Source organism: Pongo abelii, chromosome 13 (assembly GCF_028885655.2).
Source record: "Pongo abelii isolate AG06213 chromosome 13, NHGRI_mPonAbe1-v2.0_pri, whole genome shotgun sequence".
In the NCBI taxonomy this organism is placed as follows: domain Eukaryota; kingdom Metazoa; phylum Chordata; class Mammalia; order Primates; family Hominidae; genus Pongo; species Pongo abelii.
Window position 1 is genome coordinate 115,993,501 of NC_071998.2, and position 27,178 is coordinate 116,020,678.

Consider the following 27,178-nt stretch of genomic DNA (forward strand, 5'->3'; position numbering starts at 1 on the left):
CTCACAGATATTTCAAGATATTTAAAATGCATGTATTTACACTTACAGAAAATAACACCACAAATTATACATAATGTTCTCTAGCCTTTTTTTTGAGATGGAGTCTCGCTCTGTCACCCAGGCTGGAGTGCAGTGGCATGATCTCGGCTCACTGCAACCTCTGCCTCCTGGGTTCAACTGATCCTCTCACCTCAGCCTCCAAAGTAGCTGGAACAACAGGCACTCACCACCACGCCTGGCTAATTTTTGTATTTCTAGTAGAGACGTGGTTTCAACATGTTGGCCAAGCTGTCTCGAATTCCTGACCTCAAGTGATCCGCCCACCTCAGCCTCCCAAGTAGCTGAGACCACAGGCACGTACCACCATGCCTGGATAATTTTTTGTATTTTTAGTAGAGACAGGATTTCACTATGTGGCCCAGGCTGGTCTCAAACTCCTGACCTCAAGTGATCCACCCGCCTCAGCCTCCCAAAGTGTTGGGATTATAGGCGTGAGCCACCGCATCCGGCCTGAAACCTTTCTTCACTTAAAATATTGTGGCCAACTTTCCATATCGATTTATCAGAACCACCTTCCAAAGAACTGGCTAAAACAGAAAAGAAAGCAAAGAGTCAAGAATGATGCCAAACTTTCCTGACTAGATTAGGAGCCTGGAGTGTACTAAGAAAGAAATGGGCAATTTCACAATGGAAGAAAGAGGATTCCACTTTTGGAACAGATATCAGAAGAAGGAATGCACATTTATGATTCATAAGCATGGATCTGAGAAAGAATGATCTAAGTGCAGAAAGAAAAAGGTAACAAATAGTTATTGGACACCTAGTGTATACCTGGACTGCAACAGGAGCCAGGAGACATGGAAGAAACAAAAGTATATAACGTAAAAGGCAGAACTAATTCTAATGAACGAATAGCTAATTGCAAGTGTGAACAGCTCTGCAGAAGATAAAAGTAAGGTACTATGAGAGCAAATAATAGGAGGGACCAGTCCAGTCTTGGTGGTAAGAAGGGTCAGGGAACTTCCTTGAGGAAGTGATGTATAAGTAAAGACTTCAAGGGTATGTGTAACTACCTTGGTGAAATAGAGTAAGCATTCCAAGCATAGGGAATGGATGGTATGTTGTGTAGGCCAAAGAAGCAGTGTTTTTACAAAATAGAAATTGTGACTAAAGCACATAAAAAGATGGTGAAAAAGTCATGAGACAAGGCCAGAAAAGAAGGTAGGATTAAAAAAAAAAAAAAAAAAAAAAGATTACTAATAGTTTTGGAAAGAACAATTTTGGTTTTCTAGTCATTGTGGAAATAGATTTCTGGAAAGGTAGTGATGAAGAGCTTGGGCTAAATGAGGGTAAAAATCTCAGCTGTTACTTAGCAACTATATGAACTTGAGCAAATTACTTAACCTTTAAATCTGTGTCATCTGTAAATAGGAACTACTACAACAGTATTTGCTTCACAGGGCTGCCTGAAGATTAAGAATACATGTAAAGAATTTCACACGAGATCTGACACACAAAATATTAAGATCTTAGTGTATGTGCATGTGTTGTGTGTGTGTTTTGTGAGCGCTGCCAAGCATGACTGGCTGATAGGAGACAAAAAGCAGACAGGAAGTTCAAACAGACTAGAAGCAAAGACGTTAACAACTGTAATCTCAAAGTTGTAGAATTATGGGTAATTTTTATGTTTATTATTTATACTCTTATAGATCTTCCAAGTATTTACCAATAAGCATAAACTATTTCAACAATTAAGAAAAAGTTAATTTTAAATCACGTCTTTCTACTCTGGTTTCTCTTCAGATCATATAAATCTTTCGCCTTTTAAATCATGTATTTAAAAAAAAAGAAAAAAGAAAAACAAAGATTTCTTTTAGATGCAGAATCTACCCACATTTGGCTGAAAATCAGATGGAAGAATCCACAGAGGAAAGGAAGGAAAGGCGAACTGTCCTGTGGAAAGCACAGCAGCAGGGATAGTAGAAAGTAACGGGCTCTCAATCCGTGGTGGAGGTGGTCACTTTGGAGGACAGATAAGTCATCCTCAGAGAACGAACACAATGAAGGAAATTCCAGCCTACTCATGTTCTCCTCTCAAGCTGTACCTCAACAAGATCCAACTGGACTCTGTGATCTCATGACCTGTCAAGGGGCCTGGCATGGAGTAGATAATAAATGATTTTTTAATCAAATGAATTTTTAACCTTTTTTATCAAATGAATTTTCTTGTAATTTCTAGCACAATTATATTTATAACTTAGGAAGTAATCTGCTCCTTGAACCAAGCACAGGATACCTTCAGCCATCTATCTGTCCCACACATTACAGTTTCAGCCTATATATAATTTTAATAGCTATCAAATATCAGGACAAAATTATCCTGGCTATACTTGCCACAGAACCCATGAACTTACACTGTAGCCCAACTTCCCTTCCTGTTCTTCAGACTAAATCTACTGAAAAACACATAACCAATCAAAATCATATGCCCTTTTCTCTCCTCTTCCCAGTAAGTAGTTGGGGCAAAAAACGGTAGGTATAGAAGAAATCGCTTGAAATACAAGAGTCAGAAAATCTGAATTTAAGTTCAGCTAAGTTCAGCTCTGCCCTGATTATGTATTCGTGGTCAAGCCAGTCACCCTGTTTAAGTCTTACGTCTCTGTAAAAGGATGACTAAATATACCCCCTCCATCTCAGATGTGAAAAGTGCTCTGCAAACAGCACAAGGCATAGCCCAAAGTATCCTAGTCTCTGATGGTGCTGCTCCACAGGTACAGACAAGTAGTACAGACAAGATCCTCTCACTACCCAAACTCTTGCCTACTTGTCAACCAGCAGTATATGTGTGCAAGATGTCTGGAAAAAGTTAACCCATAACCCGGGGTTAAAAGAAGGCCTTTTCTGCATATAAGTGTCATCAGACTGGATGGGAAATATCATTCACTCTAGGTCCATCAATATCAACTCTAAACACTTGAGTCACCTCCCAAACAAGAAGTTGCTTTCTAGTATCCTCTGTAGTGGGGTAGGACACAGGGTAAGGTTTTGGGATTATGAGCTTCCAAGGTGAAGAATAATGACATAGCAAATAATCAGTGGGGCCCCATCTGATCAATGAACTTAAATCATTTTATCAAGACGTCCCTTCCTTTTCCTGCTTCCAGCCAATCTTAAATATTTCTTTAAACAGCTTTGTTTAGGTATAATGCACATGCAATTAAATTCACCTGTTGAAAGTGTATAATTCAATGACTTGTATTCATTCATTTATAGACTTGTACAAGCATCACCAAAATCTAATTTCAAACCTTTGCATCACCCATAAAACTCCCTTTGTTCCTGTTTCCACTCCATCTTAGCCCCCAGACAACCACTGATCTGTCTCTATACATTTGACTTCTCTGGACATTTTGTTTTGGTTTTTGTTTTGAGACAGTCTTGCTCTTCTTCCAGTCTTCGCCCAGACTGGAGTGCAGTGGTATGATCTCAGCTCACTGGAACCTCTACCTCCCAGGTTCAAGTGATTCTCATGCCTCAGTCACCTGAGTAGCTTTGATTACAGGCACGCGCCACCACACCCGCCTTTTTTTTTTTAGTAGAGATGGAGTTTCGCCATGTTGGCCTGGCTGGTCTCAAACTCCTGGCCTCAAGTAATCTGCCCACCTCAGCCTCCCAAAGTGCTAGGATTACAGGCGTGAGTCACCACGCCCAGCCTCTGGACATTTCATATAGAAGAAATCATATAACATGTACTTGCTTGAGTTTGGCTTTTTTTTTTTTTTTTTGAAATGGGGTCTCGCTCTGTCACCCAGGCTGGAGTGCAGTGGCGCGATCTTGGCTCACTACAACCTCCGTCTCCCAGGTGCAAGTGATTCTCCCACCTCAGCCTCTAGAGTAGCTGGGACTACAGGCATGCACCACCATGCCCGGCTAATTTTTGCATTTTTTTTTATTTTTTAAATTTTTTTAGTAAAGATGGGGTTTCACCATGTTGGCAAGGCTGGTCTCGAACTGCTGACCTCAAGTGATCCACCTGCCTCAGCCTCCCAAAGTGCTGGGATTACAGACGTGAGCCACCGCGCCCAGTGGAGTTTGGCTTTTTTCATTTATTATAAGTTTTAGGTTCATCCATGTTGTAGCATGTATTGGTAATTCATTCCTTTTTATTGTTGAATAAATAAATATTGTTGATAGTATTGCATTATATAGGTATTCCACATTTTGTGTATCCATTCACCAGTTGGTGGATATTTGAATTGTTTCCAGGTTTGGGCTATTAATGAACATTCATCATAATGCTATCAATAAACATTTACATAGCTCTTTTTTTTTTTTTTTGAGACAAGGTCTTGCCCTGTGGCTCAGGCTGGAGTGCAATGGTGCAATCTCAGCTCACTGCAACCTCCACCTCCCAGGCTCAAGCGATTCTCCTGTGTCAGCCTCCCAAGTAGCAAGGATTACAGGCACATGCCAACGCATCCAGCTAATTTTTGTATTTTTAGTAGAGAAGGGGTTTCTCCATGTTGGCCAGGTGGGTCTCAAACTCCTGACCTCAGGTGACCCACCTGCCTTGGCCTCCCAAAGTGCTGAGATTACAGGCATAAGCCACCGCACCTGGCCTACATACAGTCTTTGTATGGAGATAAGTTTTTAATTCTCTTGGATATCCAGGAGTGGAACTGCTGGATCATATGGTAAGTTTAACTTTTTAATGAACTGCCAAACTGATTTCCAATTGATTTACATTACCATTGTAACACGGAAGATTTCTAGTTTCTACACATCCTAACACTTTCTAGAACACTTTGACAGTCTTTTTGATTATAGCTATTCCTGAGGGTGTATAGTGGACATTCCGATTTTAATTTGCATCTCCCTAATGACTAATTTAGAGCACCTTTGCATGTGATGAAATGTTCTTTTACCCATGTTTTCAAATTTTTAAATTTACTTTTATTGTAGTAAAATATACATAAAATTTACCATTTTAATCACTTAAGTATATAACTCAATGGCAGTAAATTCACAATGCTGTGCAACCATCATCACTATCCATTTCCAGAACATTTTCATAATCCTAAATAAGAACTCTGTACCCATTAAACAATAACTACTTATCCTCCATTTCCCCTAGCAACTTGTTTTACTTTCTGCCTCAATGAATTTTGCCTATTCTAGGAATCTCACATAAGTGGAATCATTATATTTTTTGTTAATTTCTAAAAATTGAGTTGTCTTATTGAGTTGTAAGAGTTCTTTACATATTTTAAATACAACTCCTTTATCAGATTTTTTCTTTTGAGTTGGAGTTTCGCTCTTGTTGCCGAGGCTGCAATGCAGTGGCACGATCTCAGCTCACTGCAACCTCCGCCTCCCGGGTTCATGTGATTCTCCTGCTTCAGCCTCCCGAGTAGCTGGGATTACAGGTGGCTGCCACCATGCCCAGCTAATTTTTTGTATTTTTAGTAGAGATGGGGTTTCACTATGTTGGCCAGGCTGGTTTTGAACTCCTGGCCTCAAGCAATCCACCCATCTTGGCCTCCCAAAGTGCTAGGATTACAGGTGTGAGCCACTGCACCCGGCCTTTACTAGATATTTAATTTGCAAATATTTTCCCACAATCTGAAGTTTTCCCATTTTCTTAATAACATATTTTGAAATGCAAAAGTTTTACATTTTAATGAAGCCAATTCATCAATGAATTTCTTTTATGGCTAGTGCCACTGGTGTCACATCTAAGAGGTCTTTGCCTAACCCAAGGTCACAAAGATATGCTTGATACGTTTGGTAATTTTAGCTCTTACATTTAGGCGTATGGTGCACTCTGAGTTACTTTTTGTGTCTAGTGTAAAATAGGGTCTGAGATAAATTTTTGGCACATAGATATCCATTTTTCCCAGCATCATTTCTGGAAAAAAACTGTGATTTCCTCCACTGAATTGCCTTGGTATCTTGGTCAAAAATCAAAGGACCACATACATAAGGATTTATGACTGAATTCTCAATTCAGTTCCAGTGCCTATCCTTACAGCAATTATCACTGATACAGTTTGGATGTCCGTTCCCTCCAAATCTCATGTTGAAATGTGACCCTCAATGTTGGAGGTGGGACCTAATGGGAGGTAGCTGGGTCATGAGGGTAGATCCCTCATGAATGGCTTGTTGCCCTCCCCTCAGTAATGAGTTCTTGTTTTATTAGTTCACACAACAGCTGGTTGTTTACAGAGCCTGGCACCTCTTCCTCTCTTGCTCTTTCTCTTGCCATGTGATGTGCCTTTTCCCCCCTCACCTTCTGCCATGAGTAAAAGCTTCCTGCGGCCTCATCAGAAGCCAACCAGATGTTTGTGCCATAGTCTCCAGAACCGTAAGTCAAATAAACCTCTTCATAAATTACCCAGTCTCAGGCATTCCCTTAGAGCAATGCAAAACAGAATTTTGCCTATTCTAGGAATAGGCAATTTTTTTTTTTCCTCCTGAGACGGAGACTCACTCTGTCACCCAGGCTGGAGTGCAGTGGTACAATATCAGTTCACTGCACTCTACCTCCTGGGCTCAAGCGATTCTCCTGCCTCAGCCTCCTGAGTAGCTGAAATTACAGGCAAACACAAACACGCCCAACTAATTTTTGTATTTTTAGTAGAAACAGGGTTTCACCATGTTGGTCAAGCTGGTCTCAAACTCCTGACCTCAATTGATCTGCCCACCTCAGCCTCCCAAAGTGCTGAGATTATAGGCGTGAGCCACCACATATGGCACATTTTTTTTTTTTTTTTTTTTTTTTTGAGACAGGTTCTCGCTCTGTCACCCAGCCTGGAGTGTAGTGGCACAATCATAGTGTACTGCATTCTCAAACTCCTGGGCTCAAGTGATCATCCCACCTCGACCTCCTAAGTAGCTAGGACTACAGACACATGCCACCATGTCCAGGGTTTTTTTTTTTTTCTTTTCTTGTAACAGGCTCTATGTTACCCAAGCTGGTCTTGAACTCCTGGCCTCATGCAATCCTCCCACCTCAGCCTCCCAAAGTGCTGGTATTACCAGCGTGAGCCACTGTGCCCAGCCCATCCTACCTTTTAATGGAATGTTTGTCGACACTCGGTATACTGTATTAATTTTTATGTGTTAATACAAGCCTGTATTCCTGAATTAAATCCCATTTGGTCATGGTATATAATACATTATTCTATGTTGCTGAATTTGGTTTGCTAATATTTTGTTAAAAGATTTTTACACCTGTGTTCATAAAGGGCTACTGGTCTGCAGGTTTCCTGTGGTATCCTTGTTGGGTTACCAGGATAATACCATGCTCGTAGAATGAGTTGTCAAGTGTTCCCTCCTCTTCTGTTTTCTAAAAGAGTTTGTTAAGGATTAGTATTATTGCTTCCTTGATTTTTTTTTTTAAGATGGGAGTTTTGCTATGTTGCTCAGGCTAGCCTTGAACTCCTGGCCTCATGCCACCTGAGCCTCCCAAGTAGCTGGGACTAAAGGTGCACATCACCAAGTAAGCCACTGCACCCAGCTTGCTTCTTTTAAGTGTTTGATAGAATTCACCAATGGAGACACCTGGGCCTAGTCTTCTATTTGTAGGAAGATTTTTAATTACTAATTCATTTTAACTGTTATAAGGTCTCATTTTCTATTTCCTCTAGAGTCAGTTTTGATCATCTGTATCTTTCTAGGAATTTGTCCATTTCATCTAAGTTGTCTAATTTGGTGAGATAAAGTTGATCATGGCAAATCTCTTATAATCCTTTCAATTTCTGTGGGTAATAATGACCTTTCATTCCTGACTTTGGTAATTTGTGTTGTCTTTATTTTCTTAGTCTTGGTAGGGGTTTATCAAATTTGTCGATCTTTTCAGAGGACCAACTTTAGTTCCACTGATTTTTCTCAACTGGTTTTCTGCTTTCCATTTCACTGTTTTCCATTCTAATCTTTATTGTTTCCTTCCTTACACTTGCTTCAGATGTTTGTTGCTGTTGTTTTTTCAGAGACAGGGACTCACTCTGTTGACCAGGCTGGAATACAGTGATGCAATCATAGCTCACTGCAGCCTCAGACTACTGGGCTCAAGCAATCCTCCCACCTCAGCCTCCCAAGAAACACACACCTCTACATCCAGCTACTTCGGATTAGTTTGCATTTTATCTAGTTTCTTACAATGGACGCTTACGTTAGCGCTTTAAGCCTCTCCTTTTCAAATATCCAGGCATTATAAAAGCTGTAAGCACAGCTTCAGCTACATTTCATAAATTTTGATATGTTACATTTTCATTTAGTTAAAAAAAATTTGTGTGTGTGTGGGGGAAGACAGGGTCTCACTCTATCACCCAGGCTGAGTGCAGTGGTGCAATTAAGGCTCACCGCAGCCTCGACCTCCCAGGCTCAGGAGATCCACCCACCCCAACCTCCCGAGTAGCTGGGACCAGAAGCGCATGCCACCACAACCGGTGAATTTCTGGTATGTTTTTGGAGATAGGGTTTCGCCATGTTGCCCAGGCTGGTCTAGAACTCCTGGGTTCAAGTGACCCGCCCACCTTGGCCTCCCAAAGTGTTGGGATTATAGGCATGAGCCACTGTGCCTGGCCTAGCTAAAAGTATTTTAAATTTTGCCTTGGAATTTCTTCTTTGCTCTATTATTTATATGTACGTTGTTTAATTTCAAGTATTTGGAGATACCAGATTTGTTATGAATCTCTAATTTAACTCCCTTGTGTATTTTGCATAAAGTGTTCAATAAATGAGTTCTGTCAAGTTCATTGATAGTGCTGATGAAGTCTTTTATATTCTTGCTAATTTCCTATCAATTATTGCTAATTATTCTATTAATTATTAAAAGTTGGAAATTAAAATCTACTATTACTACTGTTTAATAGTCTATTTCTCCATTAATTTCTGTCAGTTTTTGCTTCGTGTATTTTGGTGGTCTCCTGTTAGATATATTTTTATAATTATCTTTTTCTCATGTGTTGCCCCTTTTGTCATTACAGTATGTCCCTGTCTCTAGTAATATTTCTTGCTTAAACTGTCTGACATTAATACAGTTACTCTAGCTCTCCTATTTCCATGATCTTGCTTTTACTTTCAACCTATTTGTGTCTTTAAATCTAAGGTATGTCCATTATTGAACTGACTGCATAGAGCTGTGTTTTGCCTTTTTTATTCAGGCTAACCATCTCTACCTTTTGAATAGATGCTACATGCACATTTAATATAACTATTGATATGGCTGGACTTATGTATGCCATTTTGCTATTTTTGTCTTTTTTTTAACCTCTGCTTCTATTTTATCATCTTTTGTGTGAAGTACGTTTTAAGGTACACCATTTCAATCCCCCCCCCCCTTTTTTTTTTTTTTTTTTTGACAGAGTCTCACTCTGTTGCCCAGGCTGGAGTGCAGTGGTATGATCTTGGCTCACTGCAACCTCTGCCTCCCAAGTTCAAGCGATTCTCCTGCCTCAGCCTCCCAAGTAGCTGCGATTACAGGTGCTTGTGACCATGCCCGTCTAATTTTTGTATTTTTAGTAGAGACAAGGTTTCATCATGTTGGCCAGGTTGGTCTTGAACTCCCTACCTCAGGTGATCCACCTGCCTTGGCCTCCCAAAGTGCCGGGATTACAGGCGTAAGCCACCATGCCCAGCCTGATTTTATTTTTTTAAACTATACATATTTTGTTGTTTACTTAGGGGTTGCTCTAGGCCTCACAACATGCATCTTTACTTATAACAGTCTAATTTAGTTCCAGGAAATATAGAAACTTTATCCAACATACCTCCTATCGATCCCCTCCTATTATTGCCATATATGTTATAACTCAGTAATACAATGGCATAATCCTTGCTCTATATAATCTTGTCCTTTTAAAAAATTGAGAAGAAAAAACATATAGACATATTTACTATTTCCACTGTTCATCATTTCTTCTTATGGATTTGAGTTACCATCTAGTATCACTCCCTTTCAGCTTGAAGAATTTCCTTTAGTATTTTAAAGCAGGTCCACTCACAATAAATTGTCTTTTTAATGTGGAAGTCTTTGTCTTCATTTTTGAAGAACAGTTTTGCTGGATACAGAATATTTAACAATTTATTTATTTATTTATTTATTTTTGAGACAGTCTCGCCCTGTCGCCAGGCTGGAGTGCAGTGGCGCAATCTTGGCTCATTGCAACCTCCAACTCCCTGGTTCAAGTGATTCTCCTGCCTCAGCCTCTCCTGACATGAGTAGCTGGGATTACTGACATGCGCAGCTGAGATTACTGACATGCGCCACCACACCAGCTAATTTTTGTATTTTTAGTAGAGAGGGGGTTTCACCATGTTGTCCAGGATGGTCTTGATCTCCTGACCTCGTGATCCACCCACCTCAGCCTCCCAAAGTACTGATATTACAGGCGTGAGCCACCAGGCCCGGCCAACAATTCTGTTCTCTTTCCACACTTAGAATGTCATCCCATTGCCTTCAGGCATCCATTGCTTTTGATGAGAAGTCAGCCACAAAGCCTATTGCTTTTCCTTATCTATAATGAATCATTTTTTTTCTCGTTGCTTTCAAGATTTTCTCCTTGTCCTTATCTTTCAACATTTTGACTCTGAGGTGTGTTTATCACACTTGGCGTTTATTAGGCTTCTTAAATCTGTAGATTAATGTTTATCATCAGATTCAGAAAGTTTTTGCCATTATTTCTTGATATTTTCCTGCTCCTTTCTCTCATTCCTCTCCTCCCATGAGTCTCATTACATACACACTTGATGTCCCACAGATCTCAGAGGTTCTGTTCCTTTTTCCTCAATCTTTTTTCTCTGTTCTTCATATTGAATATTTTCAATTGATCTATCTACAAGTTCACCAATTCTTTCATCACCTCAAACTGGCTGCTGAGTCCCTACTTTTCATTTTAGTTATACTTTTCAACTCCAGTCCAGTGCTTCCATTTTTATTTTCTTATAATTTCTCTATTGAAATTCTCTATGTACTAGATCACTGTCATCATATTTCCTCTTTTAATTCTTTACAAGTTGTTCCCTTTATTTCTCTGGAGTATCTGTAATAGTTGCATTGAAGTCTTATGTGTGCTAGATCCAACATTTAGGATCACTCAGAGACAGTTTCTACTGGTTTTTTTTTTTCTTTCCTTAGTATGGGTCAAACTTTGTTTCTCTACATGTCTTTTAATTTTTGTTGTGATACTGAACATTTAAAACAATGTGCTTTTGGCAACTCTGGATTCTGACTTTTCCCCCACTAAGGCTGGTGGTGATGATGAGTTGGTTGGTTTGTTTACTAACTTTCCTGCACTAAACCATGAAGTCTGTCTCCTCTGCAATGTGTAGTTCCTGATGGCTCAGGTTTTTCCCCACACCTTTTTATTTTGAAGTCTGACTTGCAGGAGATACCCCTCTAACTGTATAGCTTCCTACTCCATTAAAGATTAGTCAGAGATGGTAATCAACCACCTTGAGCTCTTTCACTACCTGCTGATGCAACTATGGTCAGGATAAGGGGAGCACACTCACACTTCAGGCCTTCACATCTGTTCCAGTTACTTTTTGCTGGGCTTTCCCACACATCTTTGCATTGGTCAGGGATGCGTGGTGGTCTGGGCTCACACAGGTGTCTGATGTGCATAAATACTCCAACCCAGGATATTCAGAGAGCTTATCAAGCCCCTTGAAACTGTCTCACCTACCAGATCTCCTTGTTAAAGCCCTGGCTAGTCTGCTGGCCCACTGTTTATCCTAAACAGAACTGCAACCTCAGAGTAGCAGATTTGCTGGCCCTGTTTCACTTGCCACCAAGATCATCAAATTTAACTGACCACATTCCAAATCAAGAAAGCTCCCTCCTGCAGCAGTCGTAAAGCTACTGGTTTTCACGGCCAGCCCCACCCTGGTTGAACTACTGCACTGTCAGGGCTGGGAGAAATAGGAACAGGCCCAGACAACATGACAAAACTCCTGCTGTTCTTATCCCAAGTTCGGTGGTTTTCATGAATAAATGCTTCTCAATTTGTTTTAAGCCTTTGTTGTTTTTGAAAATTTGGGGAGAGGGAATTTGTTGACCTCCTCATTCACTCATGCCAGATATAAATGTCTTCGGCACCCAAACTGCTTAAATACAACTTAATCTCAAAATTTCACTTAGGAGGGAAAACTTCCAGAGGAAGACAGAGGTATAAACTCATCCTGGGATTATGGAATCATTTTCAGTTCCAGAAAGCAACAGCCCAAAACTGTGAACAGTAAAGAGTTATTTTCAGTTCTCTCTTCCCAAAAGCCCTAACTACTGGAGTCTTTAGTGCCTTCCATGTGTATATATAAGCTGGACAAGCCCCAGGGCCAATCGTGACTAGGACAAAAGTACACAATCTCAGACTTTGTCACCAGTTAGGTACTCAAACAGGTCCCAGGCAAAGTAGTACACTAAGTGTTACAGCTGGCCTTGGTCACTATGATTAAGCCCATCAGCATGCCTTGATGTCTATCATGGGTCCCTTTCCCACTGGCCCAGGTCTTAACTCTCAGCCCATCTGGTCATTAGCATTCCAAGACCAAGAGCTCTGGGTCTTAAAAGTTTATACCCACAGCCAGTAACTGCGTGACCTGAATATATCTCTCTTCTACTTGCCAAATGTCAAGCATCAATTAATACCTGGATTCTCACTGCATTTATCAGATCCCCATCCTCTCGCATCTCAGGCCCAGCAAATAATTCCTAATTAATCCATTAATTTATGCCCCTGAGTCTTCCCTGCCTGCTCATTGTCCTGGCTCAAATACCAGATTCCACAGTCAGTTTCCAGAATCTCCATCCTGCCTGTTTCCTGACTGAAGTAATCATGTCAGATAATTTCTCCGTTCTATTTATATTCTCCTTAGAATACTTCCACAGCTTCTACTGAATAGTCAATTTACCATAGCCCCTGAAAGGACAAATGGACACCTGATCCAATCTGGGCTTATACTCTTTCCTAAGTGTTTACAATTTGAACACAAATACTTTAGTCAGTCTGTGTCAAGCATGGGTGCTAGAAGGCTATGTGACATGCCAGGGGAGGGGAGGGGCAGCCATTTTCCATCATGGACATAGAAGCGAGGAATATCAGTCTAAAGAAGTTATCAACCAGAGGCACTAGAAAAAGCAGAAATGAGACTCCACATAGCCACAGAGAGATGGAAAAGAAATCCTGGCCTTGGTTCTTCATGAAATTCAATTGCATGCTCTGCCATTGAGCCCCAAGAGAAAACCAGTACTTTTGCACCGGGTGGGTTGGCTCACACCTGTAATCCCAGCACTTTGGGAGGCCAACACGGGCAGATCACTTGAGGTCAGGAGTTCGAGACCAGCCTGACCAACACAGTGAAACCCCGTCTCTACTAAAAATACAAAAAATTAGCTGGGAAAGGTGGCAGGCACCTATAACCCCAGCTACTCGGGAGGCTGAGGCAGGAGAATCACTTGAACCTTGCCTGAACCCAGGAGACAGAGGCTGCAGTGAGCCAAGATCATACCACTTGCACTCCAGCCTGAGCAACAAAGTGAGATTTCATTTCAAAAAAAAAAAAAAAAGAAACCCAGTACTTTCTGACAATGTCCCTATTTTAAACTAGCTTGAGAGTGTTTCTGTTCCTTGCCATTAAACTACTCCAGAGAAAAGAGAATCACTCAATCCCATAATTAACATTATTTTGATGAAAATGGAAAATGATGTTTAGGGCTTGGTTTTTTACTGCATCTTAGTTATGCTGGACAACTGATGGGCCAAATGATCAGACACGAAACAAGTCAACAAAAGTCTCCGCACAATATCATTACATGAAGGACTTTATTTCCTTCTCGATTACATAGAACTTCTCCATTCAACGTAACCGAAAAACAATTCCTTAAAAAAATCATTTGGTTATTGAAAGTCACAAATAATAATTCTGTCAACAGGACTGACCACATGTAGTAATCCTACCAACTGTATCAGAACTATTATAAACACCTGTGAACACACAATGAAACACACACACACATATACACACACAATGTTGAGGTTTTGCGTTAAGTCACAGAAAAAACACCCCCTTTCTATTTCACACTTAGCATCAAAGGTTCATTGCAATGAGCCTCAGCCTGAGGCTATTTTTCTAACTTCTCCTCCTTCCCAACCTCTTAGCCCCATGATTCTCAAGGTATAAAGGATCTTCCTGGTGAATTAACCCAACATTCATCCATCTTATGAGTGACTGGTGTTCAGTTTATTTCTGCCTATGATTAAAAGCTACATGCAAGTAACTTGTTAAGTGACTATTAATACAATTCAATGTTTATAAACTAATGAGACTCTAGTATTCTACTAAGCCTACTTGCCAAAAATGGGTGGAAAAGTTGCAAAGATCCTTCTGCAATTGCACACATAAGATCAGCTGGAAATCTTACAGTTCTTAGAAGAACTCCATTATCACTGTTGAGGAAATTAGTGGTAGTTTTCAATTGCTGCTATTTTTGCTTTACTCTTCAATTACAGTTCATTCAGCATCATCATTTTCAAGTTAGTTTGATACATGTGGTGTATAATGATGGGTATTACATTAACAGTATCCTTATTTTGAAATTTTCCAGTAATTAAATCTTGACATGCATATGTCATTTTTCAAATATGAATGATACCCAATTGTTAAAGCACATCTATCATCCTTACTCCAAACCTATTTGTACATAATAGTCCATTGCCAGTGAATAATTATGAACCGGAAAGCAGGAACATGCAAGTTAAGTAGATTTTTACATGCCTAAGTCAGCTAAGGTTTTTAAAAAAAAAAAAAAAAAAGCTGGCATCTTTGCCATAAGCAAGCAATCTGTTCTAGCCTGCCAGGTCACACTGTTTACACCCTAGTGGTCTTCCCCAAACATTATCTTAATTTTCACAGCCATATAAATTCTATCCACCACTTCATGGAATCTCCCACCCCCTTAGCTGATCTTCTTCCTTCACCACTGCCTTAAACAATTCCTTGCCAAAGAAAATCTGTTCTCCTATTTCCATTTTTATTAAAAAAAAAAAAAGCCCACATCTTAGACAACATTCATAAACACTCCTTTATCCATGCCCAAGGAATGGAGTGTCAGACCCAAAAACATCAAGGAGCCATTAATGCCTCTCCCTGAAATCTCTCTGCAAGTAGATTTCTTCTTTTTATCATTAATAAAATAGGTTTCAGGCACATCCTTCTCACCCCTATCCCCAAACTCAGATCCCCCTGCATTAAGGGTCTACTCTATTACTTTAACCTTCTGTCCCTATTACCTCCTACTGTCAATATTCAAAGAAAAGTGACCACTGGATACCCACTGAGTAAGTCAAGATTTTGAAGCTTGAGAGGCAAGAGAAGCGAGACAGGAAAATGAATTCCCATGTGACTTTATTGTTAAGATACAGAGTCTCAGTATGCTGCCCAGGCTGGTCTTGAACTCTGAAGCTCAAAAAATCCTCTTGCCTCAGCCTCCTGAGGAGCTGGGGCTATAGGCCCCATATATTTTTAGAGTTTTTGTACATGCTCTTAGAATGACCTAAGGGTACAACTCTCTTGTCCAAGATTTTGAAGCCTAGCTGTACCAGAAAATCTTGTTCCGAGTTTTGCAAGCACAGGTTTTCTATTTTTCAGTCTGAGTGCTCTTCCCTCTTTGGTTAGGGCCTGTTGCCACCTAATGGACAAAACTGGCATACCCACCAATACATTAACACAGGTTCTCACCTCTGTGCTTCCAGAATAGACCACTAGATGGAGACTTAAAAACTGAAGGAGGAGGAGAGAGCTCTTACACCTATCTAGAAAGCCTATTAGTTGGTTTATGACTGCACAAAAAATTAAACTAATGCAGATTTAACAAATAAAAGGGAATATGCCCAAAATGAAAAATTAAGGAAAAATAAAAGCCTTCTGGAGGCTGGGTGTAATGGCTCACACCTGTAATCCCAGCACTTTGGGAGGCCGAGGCAAGGGGACCACTTGAGGCCAGGAGTTGGAGACCGGCCTGGTCAACAGGGTGAAACCCCTTCTCTACTAAAAATACAAAAATTAGCCAAGTAGGTGACACGCGCCTGTAGTCCCAGCTACTCAGGAGGCTAAGGCACAAGAATCGCCTGAACCTGGGAGGCGAAGGATGCAGTGAGGCAAGATCACGCCACTGCACGCCAGCCTGGGCGACAGAACAAGACCCTGTCTCAAAAAAAAAAGTCTTTTGAAGGCAGTACGGCACTAAGATTAAAACATAGGTTTTGGCTCTTCTACACATAATCACAAAAATCCATTAACAAAATACTACCAAGTTGAATTCAGCAACACTGGAAAATTATAATACATTACTGACCACATGAGGTCTATTTCAGGATTAAAAGGCTAGCTTGAGTTTCAAAATTCAATCAGTGTAATTCACCATATTAAGTCTAAACAATCTAGATGGAGAACTGGTATGAAAACGTAACTGATTTACAGATTAGTAATTAATTATTAATCTGAAAATAACACCACTCATGATAAAAAAAAAACTCTTAGCAAACTAGGAACAGCATTTTCTCAAGTTGATAAAGGGCATCTACAAAAACCCTACAGCTTCCTGATTTCAAAATTTACTACAAAGCTATAGTAATCAAAACAGTCTGGTATTAACATAATGACAGACATAGACCAATGGAATAAAATAGAGAGCCCAGTACTAAACCCTCATATATACGGTCAAACAATTTTTGTCAAGGTTACCGAGACCACTCAATGGAGAAAGAATACTCATATGGTACTGATAAAATAATATCCACATGAGAAAAAAATGAAGCTGGCCTTTACCTTTATACCATATACAAAAATTAACTCAAAATGGATCAAAGACTTAAACATAAGCCCTAAACTATAAAACTTTTAGAAATAAAAAAAAAAACGGGAGATAGCTTCATGACACTGGGTTTGGCAATGGTTTATTGGATATGATACAAAAAGCATAGGCAACAGAAGAAAAAATTACTTGATAACATGAAAATGTAAAACTTCTGTGCATCGATGGACACAACAGAATGAAAAAGCAACCTGCAGAATGGATGAAAATATTTGCAAATCATCTATCTGTTAAGAGATTAATATACAGAACACAGAAAGAACTCGTACAACTGAAACAAAAACCTATAAAGAATCCAATTAAATAGGCAAAAGACCTCAACAAACATTTCTCCAAAGAAGACACACAAATGGTCAATAAGCACATGAAAAGATGCTCAATATCACTAATCATTAGGGAAATGCAAATCAAAGCCACAGTGAGATATTGTCTCACAACCATTAGGAGAGCTACTATCAAAAACACAGTAAATAAGTGTTGGCGAGGATGTGGAGAAATTGGAAACCTAGAGCACTGCTGATGAGAACGTAAAGTGGTGCGGCAGCTACAGAAAACAGTATGGTGATTCCTGAAAAATTAAAAACAATTACCATAGGGTCCAGCAATTCCACTTCCGGGTATATACCCCAAAGAATTAAAAGTAGGGACTTGAAGAGAGACACCCATGTATACTCATGTTTATAGCAGCATTATTCACAATAACCAAAAGGTGAAAGCAACCCAAGTGTCCATCAATAGGTGAATGGATCAACAAAATGTGGTATATACATACAATGGAATCTTATTCAGCCTCAAAAATGAAGGAAATTCTAACACCATACAACATAGATAAACTTTAGGCACATTATGCTAAGGGAAATAAGCCAGCTATAAAAAGGACAAAACTGTATGATTCCACTTAAATGAGGTACATAGAGTAGACAAATTCATAGAGACAAAAAGTAGAATGGTGGTTACCAGGAGCAGGGGAGAATGGTTATTGTTAATGGGTACAGAGCTTCAGTTTTGCAATATGAGAAGAGTTACGTGGATGGATGCTGGTGATAGCTGCACAACCAGTGTGAATGTACTTAATGCCACTGATCAGCACATTTAAATATGGTTAAGATGGTAAATGTTATGTCACATATATTTTACCACAACTCTACAAAATAAAAGAAAGCCCAATAGAGGTGTCATCATACTTGATACTGAAATTGAACTCCTTCCCCCTAAGATTAAGAACAAGGTGAGAACGTCATTCTCACCATTTCTATCTATCATTGTACTGGAAATCTTAGCCAGTGCAATAAGAAAAATAAATAAGTCATAAACATCAAAAAGGAAGAAGTAAACTCTCTTTATTCACAGATGTACACATAAAAAGTCCCAAGAAATTTATTTTTTAAAGTTACTAGAACTAACAAATTTAACAATGTCACAAGATACAAACTCAATACATAAAAATCAACTGCATTTATATATACTAGCAACAATTGGAAAATAAAATTTAAAAATAATATCATTTACTATAACATTAAAAAACAAAATACTTAAGGATAAAGATGTATAAGATCTCAACACTAAACTTTTTAAAACACTAACAAGAAAAAAGAAAGATGACCTAAATAAGGAGAAAGATACACTGACTTCATGAATTAGAAGACTCAACATTGGCTGGGCACAGTGACTCATGCCTGTAATCCCAGCACTTTCCGAGGCCGAGGCGGGCAGATCACAAGGTCAAGAGATCGACACCAACCTGACCAGCATGGTAAAACCCCATATCTACTAAAAATACAAAAATTAGCTTGGTGTGGTGGTGCACACCTGTAGTCCCAGCTACTCGGGAGGCTGAGGTAGGAGAATCGCTTGAACCCGGGAGGCAGAGGTTGCAGTGAGCCAAGACCATGCCACTGCACTCCAGCCTGGTGACAGAGTGAGTGAGACTCTGTCTCAGAAAAAAAAAAAAAAAAAGAAGAAGACTCAAGACTCAATATTATTTACTGGGTATGGTGGCTCACACCTGCAAACTCAGTGCTTTGGGAGGCTGAGGTGAGAGGGCAGCTTGTGGCCCTAAGTTTAAGACCAACCTAGTGAGATCCCGTCTCTACAAAAATATATATTTTTTTTAGAAAATTGGCCGGGTGTAGCGGTGAGTACCCGTAGTCCCAGCTACTCTGGAGGCTAGGCCAAAAGAATCCCTTGAGACCAGGAGTTTGAGGCTGCAGTGAGCTATGGATTGCACCACTGTACTCCAGCCTCAGTAACAGAGTGAGACCTAGTCTCTGAAAAACAAAATAAAATTTTAAAAAACTTAAAAGAGACCCAATATTATTAAGTTGACCACTCTTCCCAAATGGATAGAGTCAATACAATGCAATCAAAATTTCAGCAAGTTTTGTTAAAAAAGAAAAAAGAAAGTTGATAAGCTAATTCTGAAATTTATATGGAAGTGGAGGGAAAAAAAAAATACTACAATAGCCAAATAATCAAAACAACTTTGAAAAAGAAGGATGGAGTTGGAGGACTACTTCTATCTGATTTCAAGATCTATTATAAAGTTACAGTAATCAAGACACTATGGTATTGGTAAAAAGATTAATAGAAGAGAATACAGGGTCTATAAATAGACTCACAATTATTTTTCAGCAAGAGCATCGAAATATTCAACAGCTAGGTGCAGCGACTCATGCCTAAAAGCCCAACGCTTTGGGAGGCCGAGGCAGGAGGACTACTTGAGGCCAGGAGTTGGGGACCAGCCTGACCAACACAGTGAAACCCTGTCTCTACCAAAAATTTAAAAATTAGCCTGGCATGGTGGTTGCGCACCTGTGGTCCCAGCTACTTCGGAGGCTGAGGCAGGAGGATTGCTTGGGCCCCAGGAAGAGGAGGCTGCGTGGGCCATGGTCATGCTACTGTACTCCAGCCTGGGCAGCAGAGTGAGGCCCTGTCTCAAAAAAATAAAATGTAATGAAGAAAGCCTTTTCAACAAATGGTGCCAAACAAATGAATATTCATATTAAAAAGATTTTGATTCCTACCTCATAATACAGAAAAAACAATTTGAGATCGATTATAGACATAGATGTAAAAGCTAAAATAATACTGTTTCTAGTAGAAAACATAGCATATCTCTGCAATCTCAGGTTAGGCCAAGATTTGTAGAGAGGGCACAGAAAATGTTAATCATAAATTAATAAATTGGACTTCATAAAAATTTTAAAGTTCTGTTCCTCACACAACATGTTAAAAAGTAAAAAGGAGCCATAGACTAGGAGAAAATATTTACAACACATATCTGACAGACTTATATGTAGAATAACAAACACCCACCACTCGACAGTTGAACAAAACACATGAATTTCTTTTTTATTTTTATTTTTTGAGACCAAGTCCCGTTCTGTCATCCAGGCTGCAGTGCAGTGGTGCAATCTTGGCTCACTGCAACCTCCACCTTTCAGGTTCAAGCAATTCTTGTGCCACAGCCTCCCGAGTAGCTGGGATTACAGGCAGGCACCACCACACCCAGCTAATTTTTGTATTTCAGCAAGTTTTGTTAAAAAAGAAAAAAGAAAGTTGATAAGCTAATTCTGAAATTTATATGGAAGTGGAGGGAAAAAAAAAAACACTACAATAGCCAAATAATCAAAACAACCTTGAAAAAGAAGGATGGAGTTGGAGGACTACTTCTATCTGATTTCAAGATCTATTATAAAGTTACAGTAATCAAGACACTATGGTATTGGTAAAAAGATTAACAGAAGAGAATACAGGGTCTACTAAGAGACGGGGTTTCGCCATGTTGCCTTGCCCACACTGGTCTCGAACTCCTGGACTCAAGCAATCCACCTGCCTTGGCCTCTCAAAGTGCTGGTATTACAGGCGTGAGCCACTGCACTCAGCCACATGAATTTACCAAAAGATTTGAACACTTTTAAGAGATGACACATGAATGACCAATAAGTACATGAAAACGTGACCAATATTATTAGTCATCAAGAAATGCAAGTTTAAACCACATCAATCCTATTACAATGCTCACTAGAGTGACTAAAATTTTAAAAACTAGCAATAACAAATGCTTGCAAAGATGTGGAACTGCAACTCATATACTACTGGAACTAAGATGTATGAACATTTGGGAAATCTGTTTGGAAATTCCATAAAAAGTTTAACATATAACATATGACCCAGTAATTCCTAGATGTATGACTAAGAGAAATAAAAACACAGGTCCATAAAAACCTTATACAAGAAATTTTATAGCTGCTTTATTCATAATAACCAAAAATTAGAAGCAGCCCAGGTATCAACAGGTAAACAAACTATGGTACAGTCAAAGGAATACTCCTCAACAATAAAAAGAAATGAACTACTAACAGCAGCAACACATAGATGAGTCTCAAACATCATGCTGAAACAAGCACGAAAGAGCACATATTTTATGACTGTATATAGGTGACATTTTAGAAAACAGGCAAAACTAATCTATCATGATGGAAACCAGAAGTTATTGCTTTTTGGGGTAGAGCAGTGGGATGGACAGGGAAAAGTAAAAGGGAATTTTCTGAAGGGATGGAAATGTTCTGTATCTTGATAGAATGTGGATTACTAGGGTGCACATATTTATAAAAATGCTTAAACTTAACACTTTAGATCTGTGCATTTCACTGCATGTAAGTCATGCCTCAATTTTAAAAAGATAAAAAGGACATGGGCTTTGGGATCACACAGGGTTCATCTCTGCCACTTACCAGCTGTGTGACCTTGGCCAAGTGTTAAACTGTCAGTTTCCTCATCTGTAAAATGGGGAGAACAAGAGTTGAGAATAACCTTGTAGAGCTGCCAGGAAGAGTAAATGAGATAAATGTTTTAAAGTCATTAACATACAGTAAATGCTCATCAAATATTAACAAAAAGAAATTAGAAACCTTTTGTCTTGTATTTCCACAAAAGAGAAACATGCAGGACTAGAGCAGCTAACTGCTGGGCAATTCATGTATATCATCTCATTTAGCTTTTAAAACAACATTTAACAAGAATTACTACTGTTTCAAAGATAAACAAACTGAGCTTCACAGGTTGCCTATGCTACTCAGCAAGAAAGCAGGAAGGCCAGGATGCAAACTTTCACTCATGTTTTTTCCACTGTACCATGCACCCATGCATTTCATTAGGGTCACTTTCAGCAGGTATCTCTGCAACTGTCAGGATAGCCCAATTTATATGAGATGCTCCCTCCATTATAAATAGTGCTGGCTCAAGCCTCAAGCCTGACACTGAAAAGGAGGCAAATTCTGATGGCTTTACTAGTGAATGGAAGCAGGGTTGCAAGTAGAAGCCTGAAAATGTTGTAGAAGTCTTTTACTTTATTCTCAGACTTAAAAGATGGTTCCTGCTACTTGAGGACTCTGATTCCCCCCCGTCCTTAGAACAATTTCAAGATAAGAGAATTCTAAATGTAAAATCTGTGCTTTAAGTGGAAGCTAGAACCTATGTGGCTCAATTTGGCAGAATAGCCATGGAAATCTGGCAGCTAAAATGACAGAGAATTTTTTAAATGCTCTTTTTTCTTAATAATGTAATATTCTTAAAAACAGAAAACTCAGAGATAACAAAAGATACCCTGTAATCTCATTTTCCCAAAAACACCACTATTAAAATTGTATTACCTTCCAGACTAAAAATTTGCCTTCTCCTTAAGTCTACAGCATCCTACTGCATGAATAACCACAATCCATTTATCGAGTCCCCTATTAAACTTAAATTGTTACCTTTTTTTTTTTTTAAAAAAAGACAGGGTCTCGTTCTGCTGCCCAGGCTGGAGTACAGTGGCGCGATCTTGGCACACTGCAGCCTCCACCTCCTGGGCTCAAGCGATCCTCCCACCTCAGCATCCCCAGTAGCTGGGATGACAGGCATGCACCAGCATGCCTGGTTATCCAATTTTTTTTTTACTATTATAAATGCTAAAAGAAGCATCTGTAAACATACATTTTTCATAACTGTCAAGTATTTAGGATAAATTCCTAGACATACGAATTGTTCAATCTAAATTTTCTTTTGTGGGGGGGAGGGTGGAGACAGGGTCTCACTCTGTTGCCCAGGCTGGAGTGCAGTGGTGTGATCACAACTCACTGTAGCCTCAACCTCCCAGGGCCAAGTGATCCTCCCAAGTAGCTGGGACTACAGACATGTGCCACCACACCCAGCTAATTTTTGTATATTTTGTAGATATGAGGTTTTGCCATGTTGCCCAGGCTAGTCTCAAACACCTGAGCTCAAAGGATCCACAAAGTGCTGGGATGACAGGAGTGAGCTACCTCGCCTGGCCTGTAATTTTAAATTTTATATTTTTAAATTTTAAACTGCCAAGTCTGCAAAATTAGCCTGCACATTATCAGTTTTAATAGATATTAGATTACATTTTTAAGAGTTCCCGTTTTCCCACACTCTCATCATCCCTAAAAATTATTTAATGTAGGAGCTGAAAAATGCCTACAGAAGACTAGCAGGAAACATAAATGGGTAAAGGAGGCCACCAAGGTTCTGTGAAAACCTGAGAGTATATGCTCATTTAAAGAAGGCAGCGGGCTGAGCACAGTGGCTCACACCTGTAATCTCAGCACTCTGGGAAGCCGAGGTGCGCAGGCTGCTTGAGTCCAGGAGTTGGAGACCAGCCTGAGCAACCTGGTGAAACCCTACTTCTACAAAAAAACACAAAGATTAGCCCACCGCGGTAATGCGCGCCTATAGTCCCAGCTACTCGGGAGACTGAGGGGAGAAGAACTGCTTAAGCCCAGGAGGTCGAGGCTGCAGTGAGCCATGATTGCACCATTGCACTCCAGCCTGGGTGACAAAGCAAGACCATGTGTCCAACCCATATAAAGAAGGCAGACACTACTCTGTTCCAGCCAACAGATGCCATATAAAAATCTGAGCTCAATGTTAGATATTACAATTTATCAAGAAAGCCAGAAATCCAAAGTTTTTTGAAACTCTTGAACGTTTTTGGGTTTTTTTGAAATGGAGTTTTGCTCTTGTCACCCAGGCTAGAGTGCAATGATGCAATCTCGGCTCACTGCGGCCTCCACCTCCAGGGTTCAAGCAATTCTCCTGCCTCCAGCAGCCTCCCAAGTAGCGGAGATTACAAGCATGCGCCACCACGCCCAGGTAATTTTGTATTTTTAGTGGAGACGGGGTTTCACCATGTTGGCCAGGCTGGTCTCAAACTCCTGACCGCAGGTGATCCACCCGCCTCAGCCTCCCAAAGTGCTGGGATTACAGGCGTGAGCCACCACACCCGGCCATCTTGAACATTTTAAATGTTGACAACTAACATGATTTTATTTAAACATCCTGGAAGTCAAACAAAATACATCTATAGGCCAGACTACACTTAGGACATGGAATTTTGTACTAACAGATGAAAAAGATCTTTAACACTGTATTTTCACTTTGAATCTTATTCTGCAGTTTTGATTTTCTTATGCTTACCAACAAAGCACATTCAATTTTGGTTCACAATGACTGTCAGCTCTCTTCAAAGAGAGAGGCTTATCTTTTCTTTCAGATCATATCTATGACAAATACTGGACCAAAATAAAACAAAAACAAAGTAGCTTCAGGTAAAGAGGCAAAGAGTGGTCCTGATTGACCAAAGAGTACCCAGAAAGGGCCTCAGAACTGAGTTATAGTCTCAGCATGCTTAGAATATGTGAGATACTTAGAAAAAAAAATGTTAATTTGTAAAACTATGTACAACTTTGAAGACAGTGGCTTTAATCTAGGGTATCCCCCCACTACTGATACGTTTGCCTAACACAGAAGGTTTTCTCTTTGGCAAGAGATCAAAAAAGGAAGAGAAGAATTCCCATGTATTCCCTTGTTATCAAGTACTGAATTTAAGCAACCCCTTTCAACTTTTTTTTTTAACAAAATAAAACAAATGTTTATTAAAAGTCTTTGTCTCATCTGAAAATGTTACTGCAATATTGCTCCCAAGGAAAGAACAACTGCAGAACCTAACTGGCCTCAGAACTTCTTCTCATTCCTTCTTAGTCATTCATTAAAATCTCCAGACTTAGATATTCAAGCAATCCCTTCACCCACCAGAGATAGTGGCAGACATCCACGACTATCCAAGGACCCAACAACCGCCTTTGAATGCAACTATCTTTTCATCAACTGTAAACATGTGCTAAACTCTAGGCTCCACAGGGAGTCCCTACCAAGTCAGTATAAACTCAAATAGGGGCAGAGGTCAAGGGGACGAGAGTTCACCCTAAGCTCTGGATCTCATACCACCCCTACCCTGATCAAAAGAATCCTTATCAGAAGGGAACTCCTCAGCAAAAGACCACATTCAGAAGGCTTGATCTAGCAGCAATGCCACAGAATCAACTGAAGCTTTGGGAGCAGGCACTCGGAACTGTTATGAATGTGACATAGCAAAATCACTAACAATGTTGTAGAGAAAAAGGGACATAAAGGGAGGAAACAAGGGAGATTTGTGAACTATCTTAAGTTGCTTCAGGAAAGAACTTACTTGAAAAATAGTGGGATAATCCTGAATCTGAGCCACAGAAGACATCTCGGGAACCTATTCCACAATGAATCATTCTACTTTGTGTCCAAAACCACCCTAATACATGCAGAAGAGGCCCAGATGACACTTCAAAAATAGTCTTCATTCTTTTACACAAAAAGCCTGATTATATATGTTATAAATCATTACACTGCCTTAAAGTCTTCCACCATTAGCATTTGAGATCTGTCACAATCAAGAGAGCTAGAGACAGGATAGAAATTAATTATTTAATAAAGCAGGGGCTCTGAAGTCTCAGATACTTCACTAGGTACTTTGGGGTGAGTCATTTCATCTCTTCAGGCCTCATAGTTCTCATCTGTAAGATGGGGATTGTATCTTTTTAAACAAGTTTTATGAATGCTTAATAAAAAATGCATGTGAAACATTCTGTGCACAGTAAATATTAGCTATCCTTACTATTATGTGGTAAAAGCCACATCATATTTTGTGTCTGCCTTCCTGATTACACCAGAGTCCTTTCTGGGCAAGAACTATGTCTCAGCTTGGCACCCAAAGTAGGGAGGGAGAAAAGAACAATAACTTCGTTAAATGAACTAGGTATTACCAAGTCAAACTTAAAATCAGATCATTTTATATGCTATAATCCTTCTCACACTTACTGAATATATGCAAAGTGCCTGGCACACAAGGAATACCCAGTAAATGGTAATTTCCTTTTCTTCCTTCATCTGTAACATTCAGTCTTAAGTTCACTCTCTGCAGACATTTAGGCTTATATGAACTACTTTCTGAGACCAAAAATTGTGACACAGTTTGACAACTAGGAATAAATCCATTAGGACACGTGACAGAATACTGGAATTTTAGGGTACTCTAGCTGAGATATACATTTCTCTTTTGTAGCTGGAAGAATCCACCAAAAAATCTCTTTGGGATCCCAAGACACATGACAGTTGAATGCAAAGCCAGAGCAAGTTCGTGGTGTCAGGCTTTCTTTTTATCTTGCCTATTTTTTATCTTGTTTTTTTTCATCTTGCCTGTTCATCCCATCAACACAGGTAGAACTCTCCTTGATGGGCATCTACCAATAAGGCAAGATATACCAAAATTTAATTTAACTTACTTTTTTTCTGAGACAGGGTCTCACTCCCGACACCCAGGCTAGAATGCAGTGGTGCAATCTCTTGGTTCACTGCCAGCTCAACTTCCAGGGCCTCAGGTGATCCTCCTACCTCAGCCTCCCAAGTAACTGGGACTACAGGTACACGCCTAGAGTCGGGGTTTCATCATGTTGTCCAGGCTGGTCTCGAACTCCTAGGCTCAAAATAATCTGTCCACCTCGGCCTCCCAAAGTGTTAGGATTACAGGTGTGACCCACTGCACCCAGCACTTAACTTTCAAGTCTCTTTTAAAATACTCATATAAATATATATACATACAGTGTATTACATTATTACATGTAGTGACATATACTATATGTCACTACATATTACATATAGTGACATATACTATATATTAATACATACTACTTATTACACACATTATGTATATGCTATATCATTTATATAGGTCCTTGATCATTAGAATATACTTTATTTTTTAAAGTCTGAGTAAACAGGAATCCATGGTAATAGTCAGATTTTAAATTCTACAAACTTTTTCTTCAGTATGCTTCTGTAAGACCTTGCTATTGACCAAAAAGAAAGTGTGTAATTCGAGTATCTGTTTTAAATAAGCAGAAGGTTAACTTGTTCAGTCTCCTAAGAGGT

At 39.6% G+C, this 27,178-nt stretch overlaps 1 protein-coding gene and 1 long non-coding RNA gene across 14 annotated transcripts in view; one reads left to right on the forward strand and one right to left on the reverse strand.

Annotated features, from left to right (window-relative positions):
- LOC134759801 (uncharacterized) overlaps window positions 1-2,692 on the forward strand; it is a 40,881-nt gene extending 38,189 nt beyond the window's left edge. For 2 of the 3 annotated variants that reach the window (XR_010136601.1, XR_010136599.1), the window contains exon 2: window positions 1,878-2,692. This is a non-coding gene — a long non-coding RNA (uncharacterized LOC134759801). Of the gene's footprint in view, window positions 1-1,803 lie in introns of all 3 variants that reach the window. The other variant, XR_010136600.1, reaches the window with a different exon arrangement.
- The window catches only part of NR6A1 (nuclear receptor subfamily 6 group A member 1), a 254,198-nt gene that overhangs the window by 179,350 nt on the left and 47,670 nt on the right, over window positions 1-27,178 (reverse strand). For 5 of the 11 annotated variants that reach the window (XM_054520596.2, XM_063714433.1, XM_054520597.2 and 2 more), the window contains exon 3: window positions 21,613-21,657. The exons of the other annotated variants lie outside the window; for them this stretch is intronic. In XM_054520596.2, coding sequence (XP_054376571.1) covers window positions 21,613-21,657 — 45 coding nt within the window. The remainder of the gene's footprint in view (window positions 1-21,612; window positions 21,658-27,178) is intronic. 11 annotated transcript variants of the gene reach the window in all.